At 38.8% G+C, this 25,183-nt stretch overlaps 1 protein-coding gene and 1 pseudogene across 1 annotated transcript; one reads left to right on the top strand and one right to left on the bottom strand.

The window, feature by feature from the left end:
- Window positions 1-13,526: 13,526 nt before the first annotated feature.
- LOC122484622 lies at window positions 13,527-13,734 on the bottom strand (annotated as a pseudogene).
- Window positions 13,735-16,013: 2,279 nt separating this feature from the next.
- LOC122483508 (interferon-induced very large GTPase 1-like) lies at window positions 16,014-23,945 on the top strand. Its single transcript, XM_043580536.1, is given in 6 exon segments — window positions 16,014-16,433; window positions 16,435-17,020; window positions 17,023-20,012; window positions 20,014-21,627; window positions 21,629-23,134; window positions 23,136-23,945. Coding segments are annotated over 6 exon segments (7,293 nt in total). The 3' UTR covers window positions 23,313-23,945.
- The last annotated feature ends 1,238 nt before the right edge of the window (window positions 23,946-25,183 follow it).

Genomic DNA, 25,183 nt, shown 5'->3' with positions numbered 1-25,183 from the left:
TTTTTATATTTATATTTATGTATAATACATTATGTATTATATATATATGGAATAATACATTATGTATTATTTTGTTGATGGCTTCTTTTGCCCAGCCTAATTTTTTTTTTTACTTTTTCAAGTTTATTTATTTATTTATGCTTAAGGTTTTGTTTTTTTTTTTCTGAGAGAGAGGGAGAAAGAGAGAAAGAGAGAGCACACAAGCAGGGCAAGGACAGAGAGAGAGAGAGAGAGAGAGAGAGAGAGAGAGAGAGAGAATCCCAAGCAGGCTCCATAATACCAGTATAGAGCCCGATGTGGGGCTTGAACCCACCAACCATAAGATCATGACCTGAGCCAAAATCAAGAGTCAGACATGTAACAGACTGAGCAACCCAGGCACCCCCCCACCAGCATAATTTTTAAATTCAACCATGTTGTTGCAAGTGTAAGTAATTATTCAATTGTATTGTTGAGTAGCATTTCATTGCATATCATATTGTGTTTCTCTATTTACCTACTGACTGACATTTTAGGGTATTTCCAGTTTGGGGCTATTATGAAAAAAGCTGCTATGAACTCTATACAAAAATCTTTGTATGAACATAGATTTTTACTTCTCTTAAATGCATACCTATGAAATTTCATTGTTGTGTGGCAGGTGCATATGTAACCTCTTATGAAATTTCCAAACAATTTTCTAAAATAGTTACCACCAACAGTAATGAGAATTCTAGTTGCTCTATATTCTCCTTGACACTTGATATTGTCAGTCTTTTTAATTTTAACCATTCTAATGAGGAGTACTATCTTATTGCGGTTTTAGTTTGCCTTTCCTTGATGACTGATGTTGACCAATTTTTCATTTACTTATTGAACATTAAATGTATTATTTTGTTAACTGTTCAAGCTTTTTGCCCATCTTAATTACATTCTCTTACATACTGTTGAGCTAAAAGAGTCTTCATATAATCTGGATACCAGTCCATTGTCATACATATACATTGCAAACATTTTCTTCCATTCTTTGGTTTGCCTTTTTTCTATTTTTAATTGAGGTATAATTGACATGACATTACAGCCTTTTAATTTTCTTTTAATCTTTAATTTTTCTTGATCCTTTTAATGTGTTCTGAAATTCAGTTTGCTAATATCTTGTTGAGAATTTTTGCATCTATATTCATCAAAGATATTGGTCTATAGTATTCTTGTAGTGCCTTTATCTGGCTTTGGTATCAGAATAATGCTGACCTCATAAAATCAGTTTGAGAGTATTCCTTCCTTTTCACTTTTTTTGGAAGAGTCTGAAAAGGTGTTAATTTTTCTTTAAATGTATGGTAGAATTTACCAGTCAAGACATTTGGTCCTGGGGTGTACTGTGTCTAGAGTTTGGTTATCAATACAATCTCTGTACTCATTATCTGTGTGTTCAGAATTTTCTATTTCTCATTTATTTAGTCTTGGTGGTTGGTATGTTTCTAGAATACATTCATTTCTTCTCAGGTATCCAATTCATTGGCATATACGTGTTCATCATAATCTCTTATAGTTCTTTGCATTACTGTGGTGTTAGGTTTAATGACTCCTTTTTTATTTCTGATTTTATTTACTTGAGTCTTTTTTTCTTAGTTTAACTAAAGGCTTGTCGATTTTGACTTTTTCATAAAACCAGCTGTTCATTTGATTGATTCTTCTACTATTTTTCTGCTATTTCATTTATTTCCACTCTGATCTTGTTATTTCCCTGCTTCTACTAATTTGGGGCTTTGTTTATTCTTTTTCTAGTCCTTGAGGGGTAAGGGCAGGGTTTTTATTTAAGATTTTTATATTTCCTTAATATACCTATTTATATCTATAAACCTCCCTCTCATAACTACTTTTGAAGCATTCTATAGGTTATGGTATGTTGTGTTTCCTCTTCGATTCGTTTTGAGATATTTCTCTATTTCCCTTTCAATTTTTCTTTGACTCATCAGTTGTTCAGGAGTGGGTTGGTTGATTTCCATATATGGAAATTTCCAACTCTCCTCTTATTGATTTCTAGTACCATACCATTGTGGTCAGAAAAGATACTGGATATAATTTTAATTTTAAATTTCCCAAGACTTGTTTTGTGTCCTATCATATGATGTATCCTGTTCCATGTGCTCTTGAAAGGAGTATGTTCTGCTGATGTTGCATAGAATGTTCTGTAAATGTTTGTTTGGTCCATTTGGTCTAATGTGTATTTCAAACCCACTGTTTCCTGGTGGATTTTCTGTCTGGATAATCTACCCACTGCTGAAAGTGGGGTACTGATGTCCCATTATTATTGCATTATTGTCTATTTCTGCCTTCAGATATGTTAGTATTGGCTTAATATATTTAGGTGCTCTGAGGTTGGGTGCTTATCTTTTTATGACTGTTATATATTCTTGATGAACAGACACTTTTATCATTATATATTGACCTTCTTTGTCTCTTGTTACCATTTTTTGTTTAAAGTCTATTTTGTCTGATATTAGTAAAGGTACCTCCACGTTCTTTTGGTTTCCACTTGCATGGAGTATCTTTTTCCATCTCTTCACTTTGAACCTATGTGTCTCCTTAAAGCTGAAGTGAATCTCTTGTAGGCATCATATAGTTAGGTCTTGTTTTTTTAATCCATCTAGCCATTCTGTGCCTTTTGATTGGTGAGTTCAATGCATTTACATTAGGAATGTTACTGATATGTAAGGATCTACTACTGCCATCTTATTAATTGCTTTCTGTTTGCCTTATATTTCTATTGTTTCTTTTTCCTTCTGTTTCCGAGTACGTTGTAAATTTGTTGTTTTCTGTGGTGATATACTCTGTTTCCCCTTTAATCTTTTGCGAATCTACTCTATGTTTCTGATTTGTGGTTATCATGAGGCTTATACATCTCATAAATAAAAGTCTTTTATGTTGGTTGCAATTTAGTTTTCATTGCCTACAAAGGGTCCCCCCTTTTGCTTCCTCCTTTTACATTTTTAATACCATAATTTACCTCTATTTATATTATATATTATTATAATAGCTATAGCTATTTTTAATATTCCTTTAACTCTTACAGCATTCAGTGGTAAACACATTATGTTAGAGAATTAGAGTTTTCTAAATATTTATCTTTACCAGTATGTTGTATTTTTTATAAGTTTTCATGCCACTAATTAGCATTTTGTTTCAGCTTGAGGAACTCCTTTCAGTATTTCTTGCAAGGCAGGGCTAGTGGTGATGAAATCCCTCATTGCTGTTTGCCTGGGAAAGCCTTTATTTCTCCTTCATATAGAAAGGATAACTGCCAGATAGAGTATTCCTTTTTATTTTTTTAATATTTTTAATATTTATTTATTTCTTGGAAGACCACAAGTGGGGGAGAGACAGAAAGAGGGAGACAGAAGATCTGAAGCAGGCTCTGTGCTGACAGGCTGACAGCAGTGAGCCTGATATGGGGATCGATCTCATGAACCATGAGATCATGACCTGAGCCAAAGTTGGACACTCAACTTTGAGCCACTAGGTGCCCCAAGCATTCTTTTTTTTTAATTTATTTATTTAAATTAAAGTTAGTTAACATACAGTGTAGTATTGGTTTCAGAAGTAGAACCCAATGATTCCTCTCTTACATAGAACACCTAGAGCACAACCCAACTAGTGCCCTGCTTAATGCCCATCACCCACTTAGCCCATTCCCCCCCCCATCTCCCTTCCAGCAACCCTCAGTTTGTTCTCTGCATTTAAGACTCACTTATGGTTTGCCTCCCTCTCTGTTTTTATCTTATATTTCCTTCCCTTCCCCTATGTTCATCTGTTTTGTTTCTTAAATTCTACATATGAGGGAAATCATACAATATTTGTCTTTCTCTGACTTATTTTGATCAACATAATACACTCTAATTCCATGCATGATGTCACAGATGACAAGATTTCATTCTTTTTGATCGTCAAGGAAAATTCCATTGTCTGTGTGTGTGTATATATGTATATATATATGTACATACATACACACACACACACACACACACATATATATGTGTGATATACATATATATATCTCTCACATCTTCTTTACCCATTCATCAGTTGATGGACATTTGGACTCTTTCCATAATTTGCTATAATTGATAGCACTGCTATAAACATGTGTCCCTTCAAATCAGCACATTTGTATCCTTTTGATAAATACCTAGCAGTGCAATCACTTGGTTGTAAGGTAGTTCCACTTTGAATTTTTTGAGGAAGCTCCATAATGTTTTCCAGAGTGGCTGCACCAGTTTGCATTCCCACCAATAGTGTAAAAGTGTTCCCTTTTCTCCACATCCTCGCCAACATCTGTTGTTTCCTGAGTTGCTAATCTAGCCATTCTGGCAGGTGTGAGGTGGTATCTCATGGTAGTCTTAATTTGTATGTCCCTGATGATGAGTGATGTTGAGCATCTTTGCATGCGTCTGTTAGCCATTTGGATGTCTTCTTTGGCAAAGTGTCTATTCATTTCTTCTGCCCATTTCTCCACTAGATCATTTGTTTTTTGGGTGTTCAGTTTGACAAGTTCTTTATAGATTTTGAATACTAACCCTTTATCTGATATGTCATTTGCAAGTATTTTCTCCCATTCCATTGGTTGCCTTTTAGTTTTGTTGATTGTTTCCTTCGTTATACAGAAGTCTGTGTCTTGATGAGGTTCCGATAGTTCATTTTTCCTTTTCTTTCTCTTGCCTCCAGAGACATGTCTAGTAAGAAGTTGCTGCAGCTGAGGTCAAAGAGGTTGCTGCCTGTTTTCTCCTCTAAGATTTTGGTGGTTTCCTATCTCATATTTAGGTCTTTCATCCATTTTGAGTTTATTTTTGTGCATGGTATAAGAAAGTGATCCTGTTTCATTCTTCTGCATGGTGCTGTCCAGTTTTCCCAGCACCATTTGCCGAAGAGACTTTTCCATTGGATATTCTTTCCCGCTCTGTTGAAGATTAGTTGGCCATACATTTGTGGGTCCATTTCTGGGTTCTCTATTTTGCTCCACTGTTCTACGTGTCTATTTTTGGGCCAATACCATACTGCCACTCTTGATGATTACAGCTTGAAGTCTGGAACTGTAATGCCTCCAGCTTTGGTTTTCTTTTTTGACATTACTTTGGCTAATGAGGGTCTTTTCTGGTTCCATACAAAGTTCAGAATTGTTTGTTCTAGTCCTGTGAAGAATGCTGGTGTTGTTCTTATAGGGATTGCATTGAATGCGTACATTGCTTTGGGTAATATATACATTTTAACAATATTTGTTCTTCTCCTACTGCAAGAGCATGGAATGTTTTTCCACTTCTTTGTGTCTTCTTCAAGTTCTTTCATATGCTTTCTATAGTTTTCAGTGTACAGATCTCTTACCTCTCTGATTACGTTTATTCCTAGGTATTTAATGGGTTTTGGTGCAACTGTAAATAGGATTGAATCCTTAACTTCTCTTTCTGCTGCTTCATTATTGGCATATAGAAATGTAACCAATTTCTGTATTTTGATTTTATGTTCTGCCACTAGCTGAATTCATGTATCAGCTCCAGCAGTTTTTTGATGGAGTCTTTTGGGTTTTCCACACAGAGTATGTCATTTGAGAAGAGTGAAACTTTGACTTCTTCCTTGCCAATTTGGATGCCTTTTATTTCTTTTTGTTGTCTCATTGCTGAGGCTAGGACTTCTAGTACTACGTTAAACAACAGTGGTGAGAGTGGACATTCCTGACCTTAGGAGGAAAGCTCAGTTTTTCCCCATTGAAGATGATATTAGCTGTGGGTCTTTTGTATATGGCCTTTATGATCTCGAGGTATGATCCTTCTATCCCGAATTTCTTGAGGATTTTTACCAAGAAAGGATGCTGTATTTTTGTCAAATGCTTTTTCTACATCTATTGAAAGGATCATACGGTTCTTATCCTTTCTTTTATTTATGTGTATCATGTTAATTTGCAAATACTGAACCAGTCCTGCATCCCAGAGTAAATCCCACTTAATCATGGTGAAGAATTCTTTTAATGCACTGTTGAATTCAATTTGCTAGTATCTTGATGAGGATTTTTGCATCCAGGTTCATCAGGGATTTGGCCTGTATTTCTCTTTTTTAGTGAGGTCTTTGGTTTTGGAATCAAGGTAAGGCTGGCTTCACAGAATGAGTTTGGAAGCTTTCCTTCCATTTCTTTTTTTTGGAACACTTTGAGAAGAATAGGTATTAAACTGTTCTTTAAATGTCTGGTAGGATTTCCCTGGGAAGCCATCTGGTCCATAACTCTTATTTTGGGGGCCACTTAGAGTATTCTTGATTAACAATTTTTTTCTTCCAGCACTTCACATAGGTCATTCCAGTCTCTCCTGGCCAGTAGGGTTTCTTCTGAGAAATGCACTAATAGCCTAATGGGGGTTCCTTTGTAGACTACCATCATTTTTTCACTGGATTTTAGGAGTTTCTCTTTATCTTGATTTTTGACAGTTTCATTATAATGTGTCTTGGAGGTCTTTTTGCACTGAGATAATAGAGTGATCTCTTGGCCTCATAAACTTGGATGTCCAATTCTCTCCTCAGGTGTGGGAAGTTCTTGGCTATTATTCATGTAAATAAACTTTCTGCAACTTTCCCTCTTCTCCTTCTGGAATCCTTATTATTCTGATTTTTTTTCTTTTTATAAAATCCTATGCATCATGCAGATTTCACTCTTTTCTCAATCTTTTTTCTTTAATCTCCACTAATTGGGTTATTTAATTTTCTTGTCCTTTAACTCACTTATTCTGTCTTTCACTTGTTCTATCTACTATTGTGTACATGCTCTCTATTGCATTTTCCATTTCATTCATTAAGTTCTTCAGCTCTACTCTCTAGTCTGCTGAGGGTGTATCACCAGACCATCTCATCCACCAGGGAAGTAAAGCACGAGCACACGTATTAGGACCTGAAAGATGGTGAACTATGTCTGGGAATGGTGAAGCCAAAGGAAACTTGGTGAAGGTCTGTAAAGGTCCTGATGTACAAATTGGTTATCTGACCTGTGTATAGGGGCAAAAGACTAATCGAACCATTTAGTAGCTGGTTTCCTCCAAAGTTTCCCTCAGGATAGCTGGCATGCTCACAAACAAACCTACAAGTTTTATCTAGTAAAGTGAATGACTAGGGTCTTCAACCACAACTATTTCAACCTATTCTCAAACTTCAAATGGCTAAGAAGCCTGCCTTGCTAGCATGGAGCCAGGAGTGGAATGCAAGTGCCTAGTGGGCTACTTTTGGTAAGCAGAAGTAGTGCTACAAGATGAATCAAATGCTTGGTTAAGGTACCCAATGCCAAACTTCATTAGACCCCAGAAAAGATATTGGTTGATATAAACAGGATGATGTCAATGGAAGTTGAAACCCACTAAGAAGTATGTAAACTCCCACTTGCTGAATGACCTAGCCCTGAAAATGTTGGGAGTGATAGGCCCATCCACAACCATGGCTGGCATTTGGTGATGCATGCAAGAAGGATGGAAGCAAGTGGGGGGCAGAGAACATGGGTTCCCCCCAAGGGCCACCACAGCCACTATGCCACAATGAGTAGGAAGGCCACTGTGGTGAGACTTGAAGCCTTGGGCATGGGCCCAGGTGGAGCTGCCACTGGTGCAGATCTTGGTGATAGTAGCAAATATTCAAATGAGAACTTTGAGGGCTGGGGGCACCTGCATGACTCATTGGTTGAGCTTCCAGCTCTTGATCTCAGCTCAGGTCATGATTTCATGGTTCGTGGGATCAAGCCCCATGTTGGGCTCTGAGCTGACAGTATGGAGCCTGCTTGTAATTCTCTCTCTCTCTCTGCCCCTCCCCTGCTCTCATGTATGCACATGTAAGCATGCTCTCTCCCTCTCTTTCAAAATAAATAAATTTTTTAAAAACTTAAAAAAAAAACTTTGAAGGCTGAAGTGGAGAAAGGTTCCATGTCAACAGCAATTGAACATGGGTCAGTTGGTCCTGAGAGATGGGCAAGCGCCATTGTGAAAGAACAGGCAATTGCCTCCATGTCTTCGGCCAATCAAAAGGGAGTCAATTCATATTTTTTAAAAAAATCACCTAGAAGAGGATGGTGGCACAGTAGGAGGACCTTAGGCTTGTCTCATCCCAGGAATACAACTAGGTAACTATCAAATTATTCTAAATACCCAAGAAACCAATCTGAAGGTTGAGAGAACAAACTCCATATCTAAAGGGGGAGAAGAAGCCACATCAAAGAAGGTAGGGAGTGTGGAGACGTGGTTCAGGGGAGAAAAGGATCACAGGTGCTGTGGAGAGTAGGGAGCCATGGTTGTGGAGAAGGGTGAGAGAGGTCAGAACACACAAGGGAACACAAAAAGACAAGATTTCCACAAAGCCATAGGGTGAGAAAATGACAGGGGCTGCTTTGTATACATTCTTGCAACCAGTGAGTCTTAAAGCCTGAAGTTTTAAAGGTCAGCAGGCTGGACTGGGATAGAACCCTGAGGGCACTGCCCTGCTCCTGAAGAAAGGTCAGGCAAACAACCTAGGGGAAATGGCCTGGAAACAGTGACCTGAAGAATGCTTGGGGCACACAAGGAGGGAGATTATTTTCTCTCCTTGGGGCACATCCCTAAAGGCAACATTCATGAAGAAGCCTCTACAGGGACAAAGGAGATGGCTGGCACCATTTCCCTCCTCCACCCCTCAGCATAAGCACAGAGCCACCTGCTGGCAGCACAGCACAGACACTGGGGCCTAACTTTCTTACACCAAGCCCCAAACACCTGTGCTCTGGCATGACTGACTTTCTTGGTCAAGCTTGCCTCAGTCCCAGTGCAGCAGGCCCCTCCCCAAGAAGACTAGTACAAACCCCTGTCCATGCTACTCCCTAAAGCCTGAAATTTTAAAAGTTATCAGGCTGGGCTAGAGCTCAGAGGGCACTGTCCTGCTCCTGGAGAGAAGGCAGGTAAACAACATAGGGGCACACAGTGTGGAAACAGTGATTTGAAAAATGCACACGGGGTTTTATTCCTTCTTCTCAGAGTGCCTCCCTAAGAGGCAGCATTCATGGAGAAGCCTCTAAGAGGACAAAGAAACTGGCTGGAACAATTTCCCTTCCCCACCCCTCAGCATAAACAAAAAGCTACCCTGGGTAGCAGCCCAGCACTGACACTAGCTGCCTAACTTAGCTTACATCTCGTCCCACACAACTGTGGTCTGGCAGGACTGCCCTTCTCAATCAAGCTTGACTCAGTCCCAGCACAGTGGGTCCCTACCCCAGAAGACCAGCAGAAACCCCTACCAACACATTTCCTAACCACAGAGTTCTGCAGGGTCTCAGTTCTAGTGGAAGTAGTATCAGGTCTCATTTAACAAGCAGACCAGACCCCACCTAGTTAAAACTCGCCACATTCTGACCAAGGAGCAAACATTTTCCTAATCGGGGTAAGGAAACAGACATCCACATCCAGGAGACACAGGGAACTCCTTAAAATCAACAAAACTGGCCAACATCAAGACATATTGTAATTAAATTTGAAAAATAGAGTGATAAAGAAAAAATCCCAAACGCAGCAAGACAAAAGAAGCCTTTAATTCACAAGGGGAAATCCATAAGGCTAGCTGCAGATTTCTCAACAGAAACTTAACAAGCCAAAAGGTAGTGGTATGATATATTCAAAGTGCTGAATGGTAAAAATCTTCAGCCAAGAATACACTATCCAGCAACACTATCATCAAAACAGAAGAAGAGATAAAGAGTTTCCCAGACCAACAAACACTAAAGGAGTTCATGACCCCTAAACCAGCCCTACAAGAAATATTAAAAAGGACTCTTTAGTGCAAAGGAGAGACCAAAACTGACAAAGACAGCAAAGGAACAGAGAAAATACCCAGAAACAATTACAAAGCAAGTAATAAAACTGCACTAATTGCATATCTATCAATAATTACTCTAAATGAAAATGGACTAAACTCTCTAATCAAAAGATATAGGATGTCAAAATGGAAATAAATAAATAAATAAATAAATAAATAAATAATAAGGAAGACTCCTCTATACACTGCCTACAAGAGACTCATTTTAGACCTAAAGACACCTGCAGCTTGTAAGTAAAGGGATGAAGAAACATTCATAACACAAATGGATGTCAAAAAAAAAAAAAGTCAGAGTAGCAATACTTACTTATATAAGGAAAACTAGATTTAAAACAAAGACTATAACAAGAGATAAAGAAAGGCACTTTATTATGACTAAGAAAACAATTCGACAAGAAGGTATAACAATAGAATGTTTATGCCCCCAACATGAAGCACACAAATACATCAAAAAATTAATAATACACATAAAGAAACTCATTGACAATAATACAATAGTAGGGGACTTTAACACCCCACTTACATCGATGGATATATCATCTAAGCAGAAAAACACTAAGGAAACAATGGCTTTGAATGACACACTTGACCAGAAGGACTTAACAGATATATTCAGAACATTCTATCTTCAAACAGCAGAATACACATTCTTTTCAAGTGCACACAGGACCTTCTCCAGAATACATCACATACTAGGTCACAAATCAGGCCTCAACACATACAAAAAGACTGAAATCATACCATACCGAAACCAGATAAAGACTCCACTAAGAAAGACACCAGGCCAATATCCTTGATGAACATGGATGCGAACACTGTCAATAAAATACTAGCAAAACAAATCCAACAGTACATTAAACGAATCATTCACCATGATCAACTGGGACTTATTCCTGGATTGCAAGAGTAGTTCAACATTCACAAATCAATCAATGTGATACACCATGTTAATTCAAAAAATGACAAGAACCACATGGTCCTTCCAATAGATGCAGAAAAAGCATTTGACAAAATGCAACATCCATTCATGATAAAAACTGTCAACAAAGTAGGGTTACAAGAAGCATACCTCAACATAGTAAAGTCCATACATGAAAAACCCACAGCTAATATCATCCTTAATTGGGAAAAACTGAGAGCTTTTTCCTACCATCAGGAATAAGACAGGGATATCAACTGTCACCACTTTCATTCAACATAGTACTAGAAGTCCCAGCCTCAGCAATCAGAAAAAAAAAACCAAAAACATCAAAACTGGCAAGGAAGAAGTAAAACCTTTCACTATTTGCAGATGGCATGATACTCTATACAGAAAACCTGAAAGACCCCACCGAAAAGTTACTAGAATTGATACATGAATTCAATTAACTTGCAGACGACAAAATCAGTGTAAAGAAATCTGTTGCATTTCTATACACCAATAATGAGGCAGCAGAAAGAGAAATTAAGGAATCAACCCTATTTACAACTGGACCATAAACCATAAGATACCTAGGAATAAACCTAACTAAAGAGGTAGAAGATCTGTACTTTGAAAACTGTAAGATACACTGATGAAAGAAACTGAAGAGGTCACAAAGATATGGAAAACCGTTCCATGTTCATATGGATTGAAAGAACAAATACTGTTAAAATGTCTGTGTTACCCAAAGCAATGTACACATTTAATGCAACCCCTATCAAAATACTACTAGCATTTTTCAAAGAGCTAGAACAAACAATCCTACAATTTGTATGGAACCATGAAAGACTCTGAATGGCCAAAGCAACCTTGAAAAAGAAAAGCAAGGCTGGAGGCATCACAATTTCAGACCTCAAGTCATATTACAAAATGCAGTTTTCAAGACTGGTACCAAAATAGACAAACAGACCAATAGAACAGAATAGAACACTCAGAAATGAACCCACACTCTATAGTCAATTAATCTTCGACAAAGCAGGAAAGAATAGCCAATGGGAAAAGGACAGTCTCTTCAACAAGTGGTGTTGGGAAAACTGGACAGCAACTTGCAAAAGAATGAAATTGGACCACTTTCTTACACCATACACAAAAATAAATTCAAAATGGATGAAACACCCTGATGTGACACATGAAACCATTCAAATCCTAAAGGAGAACACAGGCAGTAATCTCTTTGACATTGGCCATAGCAACTTCCTACTAGATATGTCTCCTTAGGCAAGGGAAACAAAAGCAAAAATAAACTATTGAGACTTCACTAAGATAAAAAGCTTCTGCACAGCAAAGGAAACAAATCTAAAAGACAACCTTCGGAATGGGGGAAGATATGTTTGCAAATGATTTATCTGATAAAGGGTTAGTATCCAAAATATATGAAGAACCTATAAAACTCAACACTCAACAAATGAATAATCAAATTTAGGGTCGCATGGCTGTATCAGTCGGTAGAGCCTGTGATGCTTGATCTCGGGGTTGTGAGCTTGAGCTCCATGTTGGGTGCAGATCACTCTAAAAAATAAAACAATATTTTAAAAATGAATAATCAAATTTAAAAATGGGCAGAAGACATGAAGACATTTTTCCAAAGACGACACACAGCCAACAGACACATGAAAAGATGCTCAACATAACTCATCATCAGGGAAATACAAATCAAAACCACAATGAGATACCACCTCATACCTGTCAGAATGGCTAAAATCAAAAACACAAGAAATAACAAGTATTGACGAGGATGTGGAGAAAGGGGAACCCTCTTGTACTATCCGTAGAAATGCGAATGGTACAGCCACTCTGGAGAACAGTACGGAGTTTCCTCAAAAAGGTAAAAATAGAACTATCCTATGATCTAGCAATTGCACTAGGTATTTACACAAAAGATACAAAACGCTAATTCAAAGGGATAAAAGCACCCCTATGTGTATCGCAGCATTATCTACAACAGCCAAATTATGAAAGGAGCTCAAATGTCCATTGACTGACAAATGGATAAAGAAAATGTGGTATATATATATACAACAGAATATTACTCAACCATAAAAATGAATGAAATCTTGCCAATTGCAAGGATGATGATGTAACTAGAGAGTATAATGCTAAGTAAAATAAGTCAGAGAAAGACAAATACCATATGATTTCATTCATATGTGGAATTTAAGAAACAAAACAAAGGAGCATAGAGCAAAAAGGAGAGAGGCAAACAAAGAAACAGATTCTTAATTATAGAGAACTGATGGCCATCAGAGGAGATGGGTGTGGGGATGGGTTAAATAGTTGATGGGGATTAAGTAGTCACTTGTTGGGACGAGCACCAGGTGATGTATGTAAGTGTTGAATCACTAAATTGTACATCTGAAACTAATATTACACTGTATATTAACTGAAATTTAAATAAAAATTTTAAAAATAAAATTGAGGGGAAAATAAAAATAATATTGAATGTTTATTACTCATCTGTTTCTTAATCTTATAAATTACAGCTTATAACTTTATTAATTTCAGTAATTTGTAGATTCTTTTGGCTTTTCTATAAAAACAATTATATCATTTTTCTTTAATTTTTTTTCAACGTTTTTTATTTATTTTTGGGACAGAGAGAGACAGAGCATGAACGGGGGAGGGGCAGAGAGAGAGGGAAACACAGAATCGGAAACAGGCTCCAGGCTCCGAGCCATCAGCCCAGAGCCTGACGCAGGGCTCGAACTCACGGACCGCGAGATCGTGACCTGGCTGAAGTCGGATGCTTAACCGACTGCGCCACCCAGGCACCCCTATATCATTTTTCAAATAAACACAATATTTTATTTAAAAAATTATAATAAAATAAGATAAAAATTGTTCAGCTCCAGAATTTCTGCTTGTTTCTTTTTTATGATCTAGTATCTTTGGTGTCATTTCATTTACTACACTTGATCTTAGCCAAAAGGCCGAGAAGCGATTGGTGTCATTTCATTTACATATCTCCCCCTGATTTCCTTTAATAGTCTTTCTGAGTTTTTGTAGCTCACTGATTTTCTTCAAAACAGGTATTTCAAATTCTTTATGAGGAAGGTCACAAAATTCCATGCCTCTGAACTAGGTTATTGAGAATTATTATCTTTTGTTAATGACACGTTAATGACATTTTTCATGTCCTTGTTGTTTTGCTGCTTTGCATCCGAAGTTGGAAGACACTTCCTTAAATCTTTACTAGTTCCCTTCAGTCAGAGTATTCTGTGTATTGGTACTATTATATATGGGGTTTTCTCTATCTTTGTATGGATACAACTGCTCCATTATTCTTGCTCTCTCTTGTGGCAGAATTCTTAACCTTTTAGGTCTTGTCTGGTTGTCACAATTCAGCAGATTGGCTACTGGAAACTTCTCTTTTGTTTTCCAGAAGGTGGTGCTATGGCTCAACTGTATGGTTTCTCTCTTCCTCACAAATCCTGATCTGTTTTGCTAACAGCACTCTAACAGACTAGCTCTCACCACTGAACTCAGGAGCATGCACAGGAAAGTCAGCCACAATGGGAGGTGGGGTGTATTTGTCAGCTTAGCACTTGGTCATTGAGGGTGCCCTTGGACCTGGTGGGGAAATCTTTGGGTGAGGTTCTCCCAAGAGGCTCATGGGGGGGGGGGGGGACTTCCTACTGAAATCTTGAGTGTAATCAACAGGGACCATGTCCCTTTAAAGTCCTTTGATATTCTTCTTTCCCAATCTCTTCTCCCTTCTCCCAGTCCTGACTTGATACTCTGGGATGAATACCCAAAAATGGATTTCTCCAGCCATGTCCCACACAATTGGGAGTAGATAGGCAATCTACTATCCTTTAGCCCCACTGGAGAGGTCACTGCCAATGGACAGTTCCAGTCCACCAATGTCAGCAAATTTGTGCAGGAATCTCCCATCAAGAGGGCTGGATTTCTGCAAATTCTTTCATCTGTGAGTATCTGCCCAGGACAGCACACTCCAGGTTTTTTTCTGAATGTGGCCAGGGGGCTGGGGCAGACTTGCTGGTTTTGCTGGTTCCATGGCCCATACTGAGGTCTTCTGCCTATTACTGAATTCACAGGAGGATGAGACTACTCCCATGTCCCTTGGCCTATGGTGCTGTATCTCACAACTCCCACTGAGGCACTTTTGTTCATAGATGGATGTCTAATAAGTTGTTTTAAAAGGGAGCCAAAAAAGAGGAACATCTTATACCACCATGATGCTGATATCCGCAAGTGAGTTAAATGACAGGACAGTAAATAAATATCATAAAATGGCCTAAGAAGAAGTGACAGAAAGACAGGAAAGAAACCACTCAACACAGGTTTGAGAGAAACTTAAGAGAGGAAATATAATTGGTGGTGCCACTCTTGTTTTTTGTTTGCTATTGAATAATTTGTTTTAATTTTTTTCTTTTTGTTTTCAAGTTTTTATTTAAATTCAAGTTAGTTAAGATACAGTGTAATATTAGTTTCAGGTATAGAATTTAGTGATTCATCACTTACATACAACACCCAGTGCTCATCACAGCAAGTGGTCTCCTTAATCTCCATCACCCATTTAACCCTTCCCTCTACCCACCTTCCCTCCAGTAATTCTGTTTGTTCTCTGTAGTTAAGAGTCTGTTTGGTGGTTTGCCTGTCTTTTTTTCCCCCTACGTCCATCTGTTTGGTTTCTTAAATTCCCATATGAATGAAATCATATGATATTTGTCCTTCTCTAACTTATTTCGCTTAGCATAATACTCTAACTCATTCCACATCATTGCAAATGGCAAGATTCCATCTTTTTTTCTTTTTCTTTTCTTTTTTTTTCTTTTTCTTTTTTTTTTTTTTTGGCCACTCTTGGTTTTAAAACAAACATCAGGCTATCAAACTCATGCATGTTTCCAAACTCCAACCCTCAGCTTAATGCTCTCCATGCAATCAATTCTGTGTAATAGGAAATGCCAAAAGCCAGGCTTCAAGGTGCAACTCACCCTGGTAACTAAAAGGCAATCCATGTTGAGAACACCCACAAGGATGTCTTGCCAAAGGAAGAAGAAGAAGAAGAAGAAGAAGAAGAAGAAGAAGAAGAAGAAGAAGAAGAAGAAGAAGTTTTAACAAAATATATTCATTGGAACAATGAAAGGAGGAAATGAGAAAGCCTTGGAGACTTGCATCTTTAGTACATTCACCCTTTGGCTATGTGACTTCTAAGGTCATAACACAGGCTAACTGAGTGTCTTTTCTTCCCACAGCCATGGCCACAGCGAAGTCCACCCCTGATGAGCCCCTGCTCAGAGGCAAAAGAACACATGATCTCCAGGAGATGTTGACAGAAGTAGGACTGGCACTCGAGTACTGGTTGCCCAAGTTGCAGGAACACCTGGGTGTGACTTGTGCCCAGGCCTTACAACACCTGGAAGAAAAAGACCTCCAGAAGCTGAAATCTCAAGCACGACATTCCTGGGAGAAAAAAGCCCTGGAGATGCTTCTTAACATGTCACACTCAAATAGTCTTTCAGAGTTACAGGAGTCTCGGCTGGAGATGATAAAGAAAATGCAGAAGCATACAGAGCAGACACTGCAAGAGCTAAGAGACTTGCTGTCAGAAGGGAGGCAGCAAGAGGAAGAAGCAGTGAGGAAAAAACAGGCAGAGCTGAGGCAGGCAATGGGGATTCCCTGAAGAATACTGGCCACCTCCCCAAAAGTCCCTACAAGAAGTCATGGAAAACATTCAGAAACAACTCAACCTCATGGAGGGGACATTGTCTCACAGGCAGAACCTCCCAGATGGAGATCTGGTGAGATGGGCATCTGGAGGGTTGGCTCTGCAGGGAATTTACAAAACTAGCGATGAAAGGGGTTTGATAGAGAAGAGAGAGGAGCTACTCAGTGTCCCAAAGAACTTCTCACTCTTTGGCCCTGAGCAGGGCACACGGATGGAAACAAGAGAATTTACATCTTCTCAAGCAGAATCCACATTCACCCAGACGATAGAGAAGCTGGGCTTCAGTGCAACTGCCTCAGCCAAAGGTGAAGGTTGGGGATTTAGCCTGAAAGCTAGTGTACATCACAGCATACATTCAGAATCTAAGAAAACCCAACAATCACATTCTGAGCACTCTTATTTTTGCTCAACCAAGTTCAGCTACATCCCGCTGGCTTCCTGCCACTTTCCCACTGATCAGCTCCAGTTATCCAAGGCTGCTCTCCAGGAATTAAAATGCATTGAAGACCTTCTGGGTCAGTCTGCAGGCTCAGACAGACTCCTTTGCTAAAGTCCAGGAGTGAAGCCTTCTTCCACAGGTTTGGCTCTCATGCTAACCAGGGCCCTCTGCACTTGGGAGGAATCTACTGGTGGAAAGCCATTTCAGAGGGTTTCCAAAGTGAACAGCTGGCAGAAGTGAAACAGCAGTCAGCCAAGGCCCTGGATATTTACATAAGGGGCAGCTACAGTGGCTTTGGAATTCAAGTTGCTACAGACGTGGCTGTGACAGACTCTCATTCAAAAGAAGACTCTCAGAGCACAAGCTCCCAAAATCTCCAAACCAAAATCCAATTATCTTCAGCGCAGACAGGTGGCCCACCAGAAGCAAATGACCTTTTCCAGTGGAAAGCTGGCCTAGTTGCTAGTAATCGAACCTGGTGTGTCATTGACCGGGGAATTCAACTGGTGCCCGTCTGGGACATCATCCTCTCCAGCCACAGAAGTGATTTTAAACACCCTCTTCAGGTAGCTATGTGCCTGAAAGACAGCTACACTGCTCTGACTGGCCTCACTACCCAGATCCAGAGTGTAGAAGAATTACTCAGTGTTGTGAAGAAGGCCAGGGTTTTCCTAGAGGATGTGAAATCCTGGGAGGTATCTGACCCTGAAGAGCAGCTTAAAAAACTGATAAGTTTCATGCAAATGTTGAGTCAAAAACTAAAAAGTTATGACACTTGGATTCACATATGCCTGACAGATAGGGATCTGCAGAATTTTCTGGTAAACACTGTCAACTTTTGCAAAAGGTATTCCATTTATGAAACAAAATTTATTAAATCTCAGTTGCGCAGCCTTTTGGATCCTCACATCTATAGCGTGACAAACTTTCCTCAGGCTCATTCCATCATGCAGTGGATCTTCAGGTCAGAGTCAGAGCAAGAGTATATCAAAATCTCCCAATTTTCTGAATTAATTAAAATCTTTGAAAAAAACAAAAATGACTTCATGGAAGTGAAGATTAAGTCCGAGTCCCCAGAAATAGTGGAGGAAGCACAAAGAAAGGCCACGTATGAGGTCAGCCTGTCTCTTCGCTGCTTCTTGAATTACCTCCAAGAGACAGAGCAGCCAGACATACAGCTCTTGCTACTTTCCATTGCAACTGGCGCAGGTTACCACATGGTAAACAAGACTTTTCAGTATCTCCTGGGGTGTGATGAGTTAGACTTTCTAGTGCATGAAATGCAAACTGCCCAAGATAAATACCAGGAGCTCAAAAATATTTGCAGCCACAAGGCTCAGGCATTCGTGGTGCTCACAGGTCTGACAGCCACTGTTGGAGTTACAGCTGTTTCTCCAAAGGAGAAAACACAACGTTTGACATTTATAAGACAGTACATGGGACAATCATTGACTAAAGAAGTTGCAGATGTCCTCACCAAACCTGGAGCAGATCATGATTGGGTAAACCTAGAGAAAGACTTGAGTCTGCTCATTGATGGGAATTATGAAGCCACCACCCCTTCATTGCAAATGGATGAAGTGAGAAAACATTTGCAAAGTATCTTCCATGAAAAGGAACTGCCTCATGAACCACATGATAATGAAAACAACAAATGGGAGGCCACAGAAAATGGAGCTTTCTTAGAATTGCTCCAGCGTCTAGGCCTAGAACACTACTACCCAAAGAGGATGAGCAGAGCTCATTTCCATCTGATCTACAAGACTTCTGTGTACAACACCCAGCCCAGCTCTGAACGGGAGCTTCCCTTCTACTTCCTGCAGAAGCTACTGATGTTGGATTATGGGCTGAGATATCTGGTCTTCAAAGATGATGGAAACACAGAGAATCAAGTCTATCTAAGTGCCTCAAAACAGAAAAATGAGGTTTTTGATCCATATGATGATTTTTTTGAAGACAATGATAGTCCCACTAATCCTTCAGATCCTAATTCCAGACCCCATATTCACCCTATGGATATTCAGATGGCAATTCTTCACTGTGCTGATGATTTTGCTAGACAATATATTCTGGCCAAACTTTCCATTTGCCAGTTTGCCCTCCCTCTTCTTATACCTAATCCTTGCAATTCTCAAATTGAATTCTCTCTTTGGTCTCTCAGTCAAATTAGGAGAAGCTGGCAGCAAGCAAGGAAATCAACAAAAGACTCAGCAAAGAACAATTACAAGAATCAGCAAATGTGTCGTGTCTCTACCCCCATTGTGTCCTTTGTTAGGGTTGGAAATGGCTTCTCTGCTTCCAAATCTCAGATTATGAACTGTATTCTCAGTAAACGTAAACATGATACCTTTTTTCATCGCCATTGCAGAGGGAGTAGCAAAGACTGTCTCTTGATGGGGGGTGTAGTGGAAATCTGCTGGTTCTGTCCTGGGGGTGAAGACGAGGACAGATTTGACAACTGTCTGACCTTCACCAATCTGCATGGAGATGCCAAGGAACATGAGAAGCAACTCACCTTCCTGCAGGAGATCTCTTCTCTCATTGTAGTCCTCATGGCAACTTCTGATGGCAATCAAGAAAACCGAAAAATTATCCGTGGCCTGTGTGAGCTATCCAAACCTTTGATCTGTCTGCTTGATGACAAAGAAAAAACCACAGCCAATAATTCTGGCCAAAAAGTGAGAATTGGGATCAGGAACAGAAATGAGGCAGAATTAACAGAGGAGCTCAAAACTACAATCAGACATTTGCTAGAGCTCTCTGACACTACTTTTAGCTTAGAGGACTGTGCCCAGATTGCTCGTAAGCAAGGATTCCTTATTGATGAAGACCAGAGAGACTGCAAGGAAGCCAAAGAAAAGGCAGAGGTTCTCATGGCCCTATTAGGAGAAATGCAGATATCTCAGATGAAGGAAAACTTACTACCCCTTCAGGGACACCTGTGGCATCTTTGGTGTAAAAAGGACAAAGAACTCTATCATCTGAGAGAAAAGGGAAACCGGAGCATTGAACAACACAAGAGTGAGATTGAGGCAGAAAAACGAATAATACGGCAGCAACAATTAACCAGAGCCTTTCCTCTCAATGAAGTTAATGCAATCTGTCCTTGAAATTATCCAAAACCATTCAGAAACTCATACCAAACTCTACTTCTTACAATGGCTGAGTGTGTCTTTGGACAACCTGACTGCAGGACACTTGGAAAAACTGAATGAAAAGAAAAAGGCTTTGTGGTCACTGGTACAAACAGAAAAGAAAAAAGCGCCAAAGAACACCTCCCTGAAACACTGGCAAAATGAGATAGAAGCTATTTCTACAGAGATTACTGACTGCACCTTGGGAATTGAACAACTTCTCAGAGAAATAGGCCAGATCTATGAAGTTCTGGAAGAAACTTTCTCCACAAAAGATAACCTTTTTCTCTCCCTTCCCCAGATTGCTGTAGATCTAATGATATCTGGTCTTCCCATTGAGCTGATGGATGGGGATGCTTCATATGTGCCTCTAAAGTGGGTAGCAGCTATTTTTGACAAGGTCTCTGAGAAACTTGGAGACAAACGACTGTTTGTTCTCTCTATCCTTGGCCTGCAGAGCTCAGGGAAGTCCACCCTGCTGAATGCCCTTTTTGGGCTGCAGTTCACTGTCGGTGCTGGGAGGTGTACCCGAGGCGCCTACATGCAGCTCCTGAAGGTGGAGGAGACATTTACAGAGGAACTGGGCTTTGACTTTGTGCTTGTTGTGGACACAGAAGGACTTCGGGCCCCAGAACTCAGCAGCAAATCCCAGAATCGTGACAATGAGCTGGCAACCTTTGTTATTGGACTTGGAAACTTGACTCTGATTAACATTTTTGGGGAAAATCCATCAGAAATGCAAGATATTCTACAAATAGTTGTCCAAGCCTTTCTGAGGATGAAACAAGTAAAAATCTCTCCAAGCTGCCTGTTTGTCCATCAGAATGTGGGGGAAGTTACAGCTAAAGACCAAACTATGGAAGGACGAAGGCGGCTAGAGCAGAGATTAGATGAAATGGCAGCAAAAGCAGCTGAACAAGAACAGTATTCAGATGTAACCCGATTTAGTGATGTCATTAAGTTTGATGTCAATACTCATGTCTACTACTTTGCTCACCTCTGGGATGGCAATCCTCCAATGGCCCCTCCCAATCCTCGCTACAGCCACAATGTCCAGGAACTGAAAAGTAGAATTCTTCTGATAGCCAAACAGGAATCTAGGGGAAGCATCATGAAGATATCAGATGTAAAATTCCGAGTCCAAGATTTGTGGAGAGCCCTGGTGAATGAGAACTTTATTTTCAGTTTCAGGAACACACGAGAAGTCATGGCCATGAGCAAACTGGAAACAATGTATAACTACTGGACCTGGGAGCTGAGGAGTCATGTGCTGGGTTTGCAGAACCAGCTAATCAACCAGATTCAGAATGGGAAAATCCAGACATTCAGAAAAAGCACATTTAAGGCGCCAGTCACAGAAAAATATGAAGCCATCAAGCAAGAACTTGAAAAGTATTTTAATGAAGATCCAGATAGTGAAATACTGGTTCAGTGGAAAGCAAATTTTGAAAATAAGCTAATGATCCTTACAGAGGCACTTATTTTAGAAAGCCAAAAAAAAGCTGATGAACTTATTAGTTTTAAGAAAAGTCAAGAAAAACTGGACAGCAAAAAGTCAGGTTATGAAAAGGGAATTATTAGAAAAAAGCCGAAGGTTGGCTTTAACTGTCAAAGGCACAGAATTGAGTGAGGAAGAGCTACATGAGAAGTTCAATCAACTTTGGGAAAAATGGGTCTGTGCTGTGTCCTCAACTCTCTCTCCAGTCACAGAGCCTAACATTGATGTGGATTCTGAAAACATCCTTTTGGAGTATTTCAAAAAGGAGAGAAATATTGTAGACACACTGAAGGAAAATCCTGGAGAAAAGTTTCAAATCAAGTATGACAAACATGTCAAAATGAACATGAAATATTACATAATTACAAGGACATTAGAGGGCTATGATAAAATGTCCATAGATAAGACTACTGATCACATTATTTCAAGATATACTGAAACTATTAAGGATATTTGGACACAAGAGCGTGATTACAATCCAAATTATTTCCATGAAATCCTGAGAATAATAGATGAAGAAGTGAAATCTGCAAACACTGAGGGAAGATACACATTTACAAGTAAATATGAAATTGATTTATCTTTGTGTTTATTCCAAAAAGCATCAGAGACTTTTAAGAATATGCACAGGGCATTCAAGAGAGCAAATGATCCTGTAAACTATCTGGAAAGTAAGAAAGAGGATTTCTTCATGAGTTTTAAGATATCTTGTCAAGGAGCAACTTCAGTCAAAACATTTGTTGATTTTCTGTGGCACAAACTCACTCCTGCTGTCTCTACCACCATATGGGAACAAATGGTCCTCAAAATTGCTGGGGACATGCGAGCTAACTGCCCAGCATTCAACGGAAACAAGTCTAACCTGGAGAAACACATTCTCATCTCTCTGGCAGAAGAAGAAAATTTTGATAATTACTGGGATTACCTTCATAATTCAGAATCATTTTTTAGGAATTACATTCAAAACCATATTAAAACATATTGTTCAGACAAAGGAAGTGAAAAAATAAAGACTTTTTTAAAAACAACTTTAGATGATATCAAGACTGCCATCCTCTCAGCTATTCATAAATCCACAGTAATAGCCAAAGATAAAAGCAGCACTGTGTCTGGGTGGTTGGATTTGTTCTGTGACCACCTAGGCAGTAATGTGATCTTTCCAAGAAAAGACTTGATAAGCATTGAACACCAAGAGATAAAAGATATTGAGTTTCTCAAAGAAGCTATGAGTGAAGCTTTGGATCCCACAATGAAGAGAGTAGAAGAGAACTATTTGAATATGTCTGAACAAGAAATGGTTCTGGCAGTTCAGAAAATGCTCTCTGAACATCTCTCTGGCTGCTGGAAACAGTGTCCCTGCTGTGGAGCAATTTGTACAAACACAATCCCTGGACATGAAGGAGACCACAGTGTTCCCTTCCACCGTCCTTACGCTGTTAGTGGAGGGTATTTTTACAAAACAGACAATTTTGTCATTGATTGCTGTACTAATTTGGTAGCAAGCGATCTTCTCTTGGTTTTTAGAGATGACTGGAAAGTCCCATATAAGAACTATCGACAGGCAGGAGGGGAGTATGCCAATGTGGAGCATCACCCCAGACTCATCTACCCAGCCATACTGGAAATGGTTTGTCTCTCACTTCAGATCAAAGCTAGAAGAAAAATATCAGAAAAAATTTATAAATAAAGGTAAAATCCCTGATGCTTGGGACAATATAAAAAAGCAGGATGTGCTCGATGACTTGAAAAAACAGTAAAACTCAATGAACCCCAATACTCAGACAATCCTAAAATACCTCCTCCTCACAGTAAGAATCCTCATTATTACCTTTTTTCAAATGAAAAATCTAAAAATCAACCAATTAACATTTCAAGAGTTGAAGATTTCTTGTGAAAAGACTTCATTTTTCATTGCTTCAATTCCTTCTGGCTCAAAAACATATTTCTAAAATATATGAACATATGATAAAATCAAATAAAATCCATTTAAAATATCTACTGTACATTTTAAACTATTATTCAGAATGTTTTTATTTGGAAATATATAATGTTATATAAAGTCTCAGAGAAAGTCATTTTCATAGGAGGAAAACAAAATCATTGCAGACTACTACAAATTTACAAATTTCTATAGAATAAATATATGGATATTTCATACAATATTGACTGGAAGCTACCAATAGCCTTTTTTTCTTTAATCCTCTGAAACTGTGAGAAAAAGTTACTAATCCTCAAATGGAAAAACATTCATGGAAAATTCACGATCCCCAAGCACAGCAATATTTAGGCATATTCTGTTCTGGAGAGGAATAAAACAGAGACTTTACCAGAATAAAGTCTGCATCAATTCAAGAAATGTTATCAAGCAAATATAGAAAACAGAAATCAAATAACTGTTCTTCTCATTTAATCCTCACCCTCTTCTTCCTGCATCTTGCCTATATATGTTAGAAAAAGGGGGGGGGGGTCACAAGAGCTTAGGTATTCAAAGCTTGGTGCTATATACAAGTCTGAAATAAACTGGCTTTTGGAACATAATTTATGACCAGCTAACATAATTTATGACCAGCTAAAAAGGGCCATTTTAATCGAAGCTGTGGATAAGGTCAAATCTGATTAAGCCATTGATGATTTAAAAAAAAACAACTATTTCTTTAACAATAAAATGTCAACTATTCCTTTAAGAATAAAATATCAAAAACTATACAGTTTTTTAGGTTCTAATATTTTAATAAGCAATTCTTTTTATACATTCAAGTATAAGGAAATACTTATCTCCACATTAGGTGATAAGTAACTTTTCATACTGTTTAAGTCATAGGGTCATGATCAGAATAAAAATGACAATCACTCTGAAGCTAATCAAGGATGTGAGAGGGGAAAGAAATAGCCATTCTACAAACCTACACCTTCTAAAACAATGACTTACACTAGGTTCTCAAAGCTGATGATCTAAAGGAATCCTGATACAAAGAAGAAAATCTATGTCGGACATAAGGGCATCCATTGGCTTCTATTTAAGACACACTATCAACCCCTCCATAGCCAGTAAAAACAAACAGGACAGGGAACCATAGTCAAAGGACTGGAATCTTTAAAGTTAGGAGATAGGAGTAATGACTCTGCTGTTTTATTACTCGAAAAGTTTTCCAGAATACTATCAGTTTCAGGTAAAATGACCCATGTCTCCAAAAGAAATCCTGGAACAGAAAAATTATAAAGGATAAACGAAACAGGTATTCTTGAACAGCACAATTTTCCTTTTGTTCTCTGGAAAATAATCTCATTAAGAATTGGAAGGACCGACCAATATGATTAAGCTGAAACGGTGATGGAAACAGAATCCCTGCATGGTTCCTGTCTCGCAAATCACTGCATCCTCAAAAATTGCAATGTTCAGTTAACATTTGCTGAGTGCTTTTTGTATTTGTTTAATGAATCCAAAATCACCTTTAAGCAGTATTACATATCATGTATTAACTTTGATTTTCAAGCCAAAATTGTGTATAAATAAAGAAGATCTTTGACAAATTCCTCAGGCATTTAAGCAGTATGATTATTCAATGAGATTCAGACACTATGCTCAAGAGATCCCAGATAAACTGGCAAGAAGTAAACTGGGATAGAG

This window comes from Prionailurus bengalensis, chromosome D1 (assembly GCF_016509475.1).
Source record: "Prionailurus bengalensis isolate Pbe53 chromosome D1, Fcat_Pben_1.1_paternal_pri, whole genome shotgun sequence".
Taxonomy (NCBI): domain Eukaryota; kingdom Metazoa; phylum Chordata; class Mammalia; order Carnivora; family Felidae; genus Prionailurus; species Prionailurus bengalensis.
This window is presented reverse-complemented; position numbering and strand designations above follow the sequence as displayed.